The 9,521-nt window shown below is 53.4% G+C and overlaps 3 protein-coding genes across 3 annotated transcripts; 2 read left to right on the top strand and 1 right to left on the bottom strand.

Moving 5' to 3' along the window:
- Nucleotides 1-303: 303 nt before the first annotated feature.
- On the top strand, nucleotides 304-3,241 carry L3040_004309 (uncharacterized protein; the record flags this gene model as incomplete). Its single annotated transcript, XM_066154527.1, has 9 exons — nucleotides 304-349; nucleotides 405-537; nucleotides 844-857; nucleotides 909-985; nucleotides 1,671-1,703; nucleotides 1,803-2,036; nucleotides 2,598-2,755; nucleotides 3,000-3,042; nucleotides 3,140-3,241. The coding sequence occupies 9 exons, from the start codon at nucleotides 304-306 to the stop codon at nucleotides 3,239-3,241; spliced, it is 840 nt and encodes a 279-aa protein (XP_066011932.1).
- A 98-nt stretch (nucleotides 3,242-3,339) lies between these two features.
- Nucleotides 3,340-4,782, top strand: L3040_004308 (uncharacterized protein; the record flags this gene model as incomplete). Its single annotated transcript, XM_066154523.1, has 3 exons — nucleotides 3,340-3,784; nucleotides 3,837-3,976; nucleotides 4,024-4,782. 3 exons carry the CDS (start codon nucleotides 3,340-3,342, stop codon nucleotides 4,780-4,782), a joined length of 1,344 nt encoding a protein of 447 aa, XP_066011931.1.
- Nucleotides 4,783-8,712: 3,930 nt separating this feature from the next.
- Nucleotides 8,713-9,461, bottom strand: L3040_004307 (uncharacterized protein; the record flags this gene model as incomplete). Its single annotated transcript, XM_066154518.1, has 3 exons — nucleotides 8,713-8,963; nucleotides 9,016-9,213; nucleotides 9,287-9,461. 3 exons carry the CDS (start codon nucleotides 9,459-9,461, stop codon nucleotides 8,713-8,715), a joined length of 624 nt encoding a protein of 207 aa, XP_066011930.1.
- Between the last annotated feature and the right edge of the window lie 60 nt (nucleotides 9,462-9,521).

Here is a 9,521-nt window from a genome sequence, read left to right as displayed (position 1 = left end):
GACCGGATATCGGTGGAGATTTATTACTAAGTGCTACTGGGTACTACTAGGTACTGTCGAAGGCTACCCAACCCACGGCCGAGGTACGAATTTAAAAGTAGTTGGAGGTACCACCAGTCGTAGCAGAAGTATTTATAGACTTACTAGTACTGTATGTATTTCTTTCATGGCCACTTCGCCCTGCTGGTACTTAGTAATTGAGAGATTGCTTCTCGACGACATTGCGGTTTCAGTTCCTGGTCTGAGTCTGAGCAGCGAGGAACATACCGTAGTAGTAGTACATGGAGTACCTATGTACCTACAATGTCGGTAACGCACGCACAGCTCTGCCAGAGCCCACTGCTCCTGAGTAGGTAACAGAAATAGAAGTGTCTTTTAAAATAGTCCCATACTTACGATAGGAGCCTCCGGGTCGACTCTATGCTTGCCCTGCCCAGTCCGCTTGAATGGACTCCGCTTGAATGGCTTGAATGGTCCCGATACCGATAGTCTTGCCCGTTGCCCTATCCTCCCCTTGGACCCGAGCGAGTTGTCCTCGTATGTCTGTACCCGCTATGAGTTCTTCTTCTTCTTCTTCTTTTACCTTGAGCCTGTACCTATAACATGCTGTGCCTGAGCTCGCCATCGCCATCGCCGTCGCCATCGCCATCGCCATCGCCCTCGACCTCCCTTCCACCTCCCTTCCACCCCCCTTCCACCTCACACCGGCACCCAAATCTCCTGGCCAGCCAGCCTCCCCTGCGCCGTTCCCTGCACGTCCTTGGGCCCTCGGGCCCATGGGCGCCAGGGCAGTGTGCATGGATACGTACATGGATATGGGCTTCAACTCTTGTTGTGCTTTAGCGAGTCTTCAGGAGGTTTGAAGAAAGAATCCCCAGGCCCAAGGCGCACCACTGACCAGCCTCTAGTGTTCCCCCGAAACCCCCTGGCCGCAGGAGGAATTTTGGGACTGCAGGCCTGCGGGCCTGCTGGGCGACGATTAGTTGTAAATACTCAGAAAAGGAGTACTAGTAGGTAGGTAGTAAGTTACTACTACTACTACTACTTGTACACACACACGACCTGGTACTCTCTCCTCTCGCTGGTCGGATCCCGTTCTGTCCTGTCCTGTCCTGTCCTGTCTTGTTCTGCAGGTCCTTTCCGGCTCTGTATCTCTCTTGGGTCGTGTCGAAAAATTCCATCCCATCCCAAAGCCCACACCCCCCTCCCCACCCCCATCTCGCCGAACCAACAAAACTACCTTCATTCCTCTGGGTCCCTGATCAACCAACCAACTAAACCGACCAACTAACCAACCCATAACGAGTCCCGAATCAACACCAACGACTCCCGTGGGGACCTCACCTCTTCTGTCTCCATCTCTGCCTCCGCCTCTACCTTTGCCACTACTTTTCACCTCTACCTCTTCCTCTGCCGCCCCCCTTGGAATAGGTACCCAGTACCCAGCCAGCATCCAGCCCGGTCCTCCAAAGCTCAGACACAAACAGACTCATCCTCTCTGTTAGATAGGTATCGAGGATCCAATTCGATTCAACGCCTGTGTGTTTCCCGAAACCTGCCCATACCGCATCTTCCTTGTACGTGCAGCGGTGTTCCGAGGCGATCCTAAGCTTCCGTGTCACCCCAAATTTCAACTTCGTTTCCAACGTCGACGTCGACTCTTGGCCTAGGAATCTCATAGTCATCACAGCGATCAATTCATTGCAAGTCCTGCTCCTGCTCCTGCTCCTGCTCCTGCTCCTACCACTACCACTACCACCAGGGATTCTCTTGACGAGGTACATCCAGCTAACCGTCCGCAGCGTTTCTTCCCCCTCGACCCGCTCTTACCTCGTCAGCCTGCTCCCGCGCTGCAACTCGACTTTTTCGGCGCCTCGATCAAACCTGTCCTCACCCACTTCCACATCCCGCTCCCGTGCACGAAACGAAACACAACAAAGCAACCTGGGAATAAGGAAGGCTACGGGCAAGTGGAACGTCGCCCCGGCAAAAGGCCTCAGCTCCTGGTCCACTACCCAGCCCAGCTCGGAGTTGCAGTGCGCACCTGATCGATCTTCATCTCGAGCATCGACGCGTTCTTTCTCTGGAAAGTCTGCAAAGGAAGGGAAGACTTGAATTGTCTGGCATACATCACATTGGGCGACATACGGCTACGCTGATCTTTGATCTGCTTTCGCCGCCACGACTTCACGATACATCACGTATTCCGACGAACCTCTGGCGCGTGCCTCAAACACTGCAGGATACCGCGAGCTTCCGTCTCTGGAGACAGAGACACTGGCCAACTGGAGAGCCAGTGGTGACACAAGACCAGCCTGGCCTAGCCACTGCTCTACACCCCGTGCCATCATCAACACCACGATCCGGCGGCAGCAAAGGGTCCCCTCCACCACCTCACTGATTTCCGTCTCCAGATTCCCTTGCTCGCTCGCCTGTCTTGTTAGACTCGGCCAACTCGCCCCCTTTCCACGACAAAGCGGCAATTCCAACGAGTTGCGACTCGCTCGGGCGACAGAAATCAGACGCAGACGGCGCGAACAACAATTACTATATTAAACTCTACCCTACCAGGGCCAGCCGCAGCCAATTTTCAACAGGCCGCCTGGTGCCCGTGCGTTCTGACATTCCCGCGCCCCACGAACCCACGAACCCACGAACCCACCATCCGCATTAGCGGATATCGCGAAGCTGGGAATCTTCGGACCAACGCCTCTGTGGATTCTTTGGGTTTGGCTCGGCTACAAACGTTGACAAGGTGAGCACGTTCGGATTGATGCATCCTTACACACACACACTCACACTCACATTCACACTTACACTCACACACGTCCCGACCTCCACTCTGCTTTCTTTCTCTTCTCTTGACGAGTCCCTTTTGTCCTCCCGCGAGTAGGCGGTGTGGGTGTGACAGTAATGAGCACGTCGGTCGCGATTCCATTCTGTTTGCCTTGTACCCTTGCACGTCCCAAGAGATAGAAACTGACGTCGACGATCCCAAGGTTTTTCTCGGTTTCTCTGTTGGACAACAAACAAATCTTTGGAGTAAGATCACCCACCGCGCCAGATTTTCTACCCAACACGCTATCTCGATTGCGCTGCATTGCCAAGCTGTTTGCCCAGATCGCTTCTGACGAGTAAGGCACGCTCACCACGTCGGATATTCTTCCGCAGGCGCGTCCCCGAGACAAAGCCTCAGATTCGAGACACCACAGCGATTCCCGAATCTAAACGGGACTGTTGAGCGAACGCCTGATCCAAGCGTCGCCATCTCCCTATAACCCCCTCCGCGCCGTACCACCCACACTCTTTTTCGAACCGACCGTCACTCCATTTTTCATCATGGATATCAAGCAGATTGTAAATGCCAAAGGCCCCAAGGCCGCCGCCGCCGCCGCGGCAGCAAATGGCGTCCCACAAGATCTTCATCTCCTTCAATCAATCTCGCAAGCCAACAGCATGCACATGTCTGACACTGGATCGGAACGAGGGAACTCGCCCCATGATTCGGAGCATTCACGGTACTCTGGCTCTGCTCCGAGATACGGACAGATGAACGGCATGAATGGAGCTCCAAATATGCGTTACCCATCTCCGACCGCTATGCAAGCCCCGCTCCCTATGTTGCAACAATCTTATCCATCCGATCCGAGATTCGATAATGGTATGATGCAACAAGAAAGCATCCGAAGTCCTGCGCAGTCTGGAAACGGCATTGCGCAGAAGGCTTTCTCGTGTAGCTCGTGTGGAAAAGGCTTTGCGCGAAGAAGTGATCTCGCCCGCCATGGTAAGCCTTCACCTGTCCGCTTGAAACTACACCACTGATCTTCTTCTTCCAGAACGTATCCATAGTGGTATCCGGCCCCACGTTTGCGAGCATCCAGGTTGCGGAAAGCAATTCATTCAACGTTCGGCATTGACTGTACACATGCGAGTCCACACCGGCGAGAAGCCTCATATGTGTGAACGATGTGGCAAGGCAAGATCTGTCCCTCCACCTGCTTCTTCGTATCTAACAGCCTGCAGCCTTTCAGTGACTCCTCTTCCCTGGCTAGACATCGTCGTATTCATTCTGGCAAGAGGCCATACAAATGCCCCTACGCCGACTGTCAGAAGACCTTCACCCGCCGAACCACTTTGACTCGCCATCAGAACCACCACACTGGAACCGTCGAAGAAGCTGCCGCTGCCACTGCCGCCGCTCTCGCCACCCGTACCGGAAGTCAACGAGGCGGACGTCAACGATCAGATGGAGAGCAGTATTCGAACAATGGATCTCCAATGTCGACCCCATCTCCTGGCCAAAGAACCCTTTCTGCTTCGCCCAACTCGGAACTTGCACCTCTCAGCAGCATGCACCGCCATCCAGTAGAATACCAATACATCGGCAACCAGCACCTGCCCAATCACGTCAGAGGAGAATACCACATGCAAGGCCAACCACCTACCACTGCCTCGTACAACAACGGTATGAGACCCACCTCTCACCCTACTGGATACGGACCTCCTTCAATCTTGGAGCCCCCTACCCACCCCGAGCGTAGTGTGACTGGTAGCCCTCACATGAGTAACTCTGGATGGGCATCGCCATCGCAATCGCAAAATGGTATGCCGTCGCCTTCGGCAAGTAACGGCTACGTTTATCCAGACCCAGATCCTTATGGATCTCAAATGGGCCAACAAATGTATTACCAAAACTCTAACATCCGACGACTACAAAGCCCCGAGGGTGAATACGATGTCAAGCCACGTCTAAATCAAGAGATGTGGACCGCTGCTCAATAAAGGGATGCTTATGGCATTTCTAGCGTTAGAATCATACTCCCGTGACACTACCGTGGACTATTCTGGCGTTGGTCATGAAAAACTTTCCACCAGTCTAGAGTATAGTAAAATTTCTCCACGACTTTGGATTTTGATATCCGAAATTTTCAACGAACAAAAGTCCTCCGAGCATCTTTCCAAGTTGCCTTCGAGACACCTTCGATACCCTGTACATTCCGAAAATCTTACTACTGCCCTTTTCCTTTGTTTTGTCGGAGTTTACCTGGGCACTGCGGCATACACATCAAGGTCTACAGCACTCTCCCAAACAAACGGGTTGCTCAAATTTCTTTTGTCCGTTTCACTCTACTGCCTTTCTTTTGCTCCGGTGCGAGCGGGTGGTATACACAAATAGATCGGGTCTGGTACACGGGGCCCTATGGCGGGAATAGGGAGCTAGCCGCGAGGCTCATCTCATGATACCAATGATGTTTCGGCCTTTTTTCTTTCTTGCCTCTGCTGTCCGTCGCTTGATTGGCGAGGCGGCCTCTCTTTCTGGGGAGCGAACAAGGCCGATGAAAATATCTGACGGGACTTGCTCCTCGTGAAGGGAAGGCTGGGGATTCTGATGGGGGTTTGGTGGGTTAATACAAAGGTTAATGTAGATTAGAAGGGGCTGCGGTATCCGCGCGCTGGGATTGAGAGTGAGCAATGAAGGTGCTGATCAAAAAAATTGTGCTGATCGTGATTGATATACTATGCCGGTGTCGCTGTTGTGATTCGCGGTAAGTATGATAGGGGATAAATATAAAGTAGAAGGTGGGTTTTTGTGGGTATACTGCTGTATTTTCTTGATATGATGGATAGCCTACCTGTATTCGTCCGCTTTTCAAGTAGGAGAGGCGGCGGGGGAGGGCGGACTGCTTTTGTATCTGTCTTTGTGTTTGTTGCCTATCTACCTACCTCGCTGCTAAGGAGGGTGGGTTGTATTGCGATGTGTTGCGATGGAATTTTGTTAATATGGGTTTCGATATGGTTGCGAGATTGAGAGTGGAGATGGAGATATCTACGTACCTACATATACTGCGGCTTGGGCGGGAGGTTTTGTGGGATGTTTTTTTTTTTTCCGTAGGTTCCGTAGTCGTGGGAGGGGGCGATGTGGGCTGGCTGTATTAGATGAGGCGGTTGGTTTGTTTGGAGGCGGAGAGAGGATTGATTCTTTTGGTTGGGTGGGGTGGGGTTAGGGGGGGGGTTGATTGATCTATGATCCATGGTTTCTCCCAAATGGATATATATTTTTTTTTCCACGTTTTTTATATGTGAAAGAGGGTGGGGGGGAATTGGAAGAATCGGTGCTGGGAATGAGGTCGCTCGCTCGTTGTTTAGCGAGCGCGCATGTAAACAAACGGGTTGGTGGACGGACGCATCTATGGTGTTGTTGCGGATTTCATTGCCAAACTTGGCATGCCTGCCGTATCTTCTGAATGTGTCCTCGGAGCGCAGGAAGATTGTCGCGGGTAGCCTCTGGGGCAGTGATGGCAGGGGGATTGGTTTGTAAGCGTTGCAGGTAGGTAACTACCATCCCGGGAACTCTTTCTTTGGTGCGTCACGTCTCGAGCTTGTCTCCCCGCTATCTTCAGGATCACAATCTCATTATTGAATCGCAATAGGAGATATCTGAGATCGATTGTCCCGCATCCCTGGCCTCAAGCTCCCGCTTTGCTTCCTCTTCGCAACAAGAGCAGCCGTAAAGACCAGCGCAGCAATCTCATCTCCTCGCAAGCAACGCTCCGGGCCCTACTACGGCGAATCAGCATCTCAACTACCATCTCCATCTCGGTGCCATCCCAGGAGGCTAGGATGAGTGCGTTCTCAAGAGAACCACCTCTGTTATTCCTAAACCACATCAAGGAAGCGCACTGAACAACAACCAGGTGTCCTCGATAAGTTGATCATCACGCTAGGCTCCCAACTCTGCGCCTCTCCCGCATCCCTCGTCTCCCATACCTATTTGCGCCTTATAACACCTATTAATATACATAGTAAATAAACAAGCGGCTCTTCACAATCCCCATAAAGGTACTAGCTTCCCGGGTCTGCGAAACAGGTTGCCAACAACAGCAACAACACCACCCACCACCACCACCACCAGCCAAGCTCGGCTAGCGGTTTCTGTTCTGTTTTGTTTTGTTTGTCGTTGTTGACATCCAGATTCTCGACACGACCTCTCCCGAAAAACATAGACGGAAGCAAAAAAAAAAACAAAACACTGGTCTGCTGCGGCTACTCCAAAGAAGACCACCAGGAGCACGCTAGACGACCTAGGCTCGGGTTTGTCGAATCGAGTATCGAAAAACCGCGGTTTGGTTTAGACACCTCAGGTGACTGACTGACTGACGGACGGACGACCTTGTTCGCGGATTTCGAATTCCAGAATGCGAGAACGCATGCACGCTGATCCTCTCACCTTCAATCAAGGCTGGCTCTCTCTCTCTCTCTCTCTCTCGCTTCGTTTCTCGAGCCCCTTTTTTTTCATCCCCTCCCGGAACCTAGCCAGCCCTCTTTGCGCCTCTTCAGTGACGAGATACGGACCAAGGCAGACCCTCTCGCGTCCATACACACACACGTACATACATACATACACACACACACACCACAACCGCCAAAAAGAGGAAAACCCTCTCCTCCAAGCCCCACCAGCACCTCTCCCACGAAGGGGAGCAAGGCAAAGCAAAGCAAAGCCAAAACGAACACCTACCCAGCAACAACAACAACAGTACACCAAGCAGCAATGATCCCCCTCGCCTTCCTCTCCCTCCTCCTCCTCCTCCTCCTCCTCCTCTCAACCGTCGTCACGCCCGCGACCCTCGCTCGCTGCAGCGACCACCCAGCAAGCTGTCCACCACCACCACCCGCCTCCAAGACCTACTGCACCGTCCCCAGCAGACTCTTCGTGCAGTTCTCCAACACCACAATCTGCACGCTCGCCTCCCTCGTTGTCGACGACGACGACGACGGCGCCGCCGCCGCCGCCGCCGCCGCTGCCGCTGAGGGAGAGGGGAAGCAGCAGCAGCAGCAGCAGCAGCAGCAGGCCCAGCTCTTCGCGTACGACGATAGGTGCGAGGAAATCAGACGCCACGAAGGGGTCAAGCTAGGGCTGCGGGCGGAGTGGAAGGACATGTGAGTTTTTTTTTTTTCTTTTTTCTTTTTTTTCTTTTCTCCCTTTTTATCTTTTTCTTCCTCTTTTTTTCCTCGAGACGAGCAAGCAAGCAAGCAAGCAAGCAGGCAAGACGGATTCGATTACTGACCGACGGCGGGTGTGCTGCTCCTCACAGCGCGGGTGCGGACGTCACTGTTCTGGTTCCGGTCGCGGCGGACGGCGTGACGGAGATGACTTACAACGGGACGAGATTCGGCGGGGGGGAGGACTATTACTATAGGGCGCGTTGCTATGCGGTTGGGGGTGGGGGGAGGGCTTGTGAGATTATGTTTGTTTGTCAGGGTGGGCATTGGGATCCGGCGAGTGGGCATTTGACTCATTGGGGGTAGAGAGTGGATGGATGGATGGATTGGTTGCACTGGGCGGCCGGTGGGAATCGTGCAAGGCAAGGCAAGGCGAGGCAGGGAAGGGAAGGGTTGACACAGAGCGTATCTCGGGGTAGGAATGATACAAATCTGATGTATTGGCTGGTCACAACGTGACTCGATGATGCTTCTGCTGCGGCAAGGTTTTCGGCTAGAGGCTTCAATATAAACCGCCAAAGTGGCCGGAGGGATCATGGCGATCTTCAAAGAGAGCTTGGAGTCCTCAGTCGAGATGCGGGTAATGAGCAAATGGACTGGAAGATATCTCTCGACAGCCCCCCGAACATAAAAACACACCGTACAACCAGACAGACGAGGAGAATAGCTTCGGCAGGCACACAGCCGACGTCGATAGTCCATACCACATCAAGCCTCCGCGCCCTCCTCCTGCGCCTTGATCTTCTCAAACAGTCTCAGAAACACAGCCGGATCCTGTACGCCACCGATCTCGTACTTCGCCTGCACCGTGAAGTTTGGCACCCCGCTGATCTGCTTGAGCCTCGCCTGCTCGACCTCCCCATCAGCCTCAGGCCCCCCTCTATCACTCTGGAGCCAGTCCCTGGCCTCGCTCTCGTCGAGACCAGCTTTGACGGCTGCGCCCAGCAAGACATCGTGACCTGTAATGTCGCCTTCGTTCTCGAAATGCGCAGCGAAAAGCTCCTCCTCCACCACTCACTCGAGTCTGCAAGGCTGGCGATGTGGACTCGCCGAGCTGGACCAGGCGGTGCGAATCCCGCGTGTTGCCAGTTTTGCCACCGTGCTCGGAGTTGATGCCGACCTCTCTCCCGATCTGCGAGAGGCGCTTGAACATCATATCCGTTCTCTCCCGGCCGGACTTGGCTCGGTAGTAGCCAATCCGGTCCACACCTGGAAGATTCCCTTAGTACTGCTTGCTCATCATGTCTTCTGTGTGAAATCATAGTTTGGAAGGAAGAATTACCAGTCTGTGGAGCTCCAGGCTCCAGATAAAATGGCATCCAAGTCATCGAGAACGTATCCTCCGAGTTGGGGTGCACCTCCTTGTACGCCTCAGTAGCTTTGTCCAGCTTCGTCTTCCCCACGTAGCACCAGGGACAGACACTGTCGGTCACGATCTCAATGTCGAATTTTGTCATTCTGCTTGGAGTGGGCCGGACTATTGACAGGAGAGAAAAATGAGGGCTCACATAATACAA

The sequence above is a fragment of the Drepanopeziza brunnea genome, assembly GCF_022702325.1.
Source record: "Drepanopeziza brunnea f. sp. 'multigermtubi' strain 214-2 chromosome Unknown ctg6, whole genome shotgun sequence".
NCBI classification, from domain to species: Eukaryota; Fungi; Ascomycota; class Leotiomycetes; order Helotiales; family Drepanopezizaceae; genus Drepanopeziza; species Drepanopeziza brunnea.
The sequence above is the reverse complement of the archived record's forward strand: the minus strand, read 5'-3'. Positions and strand labels throughout refer to the sequence as shown.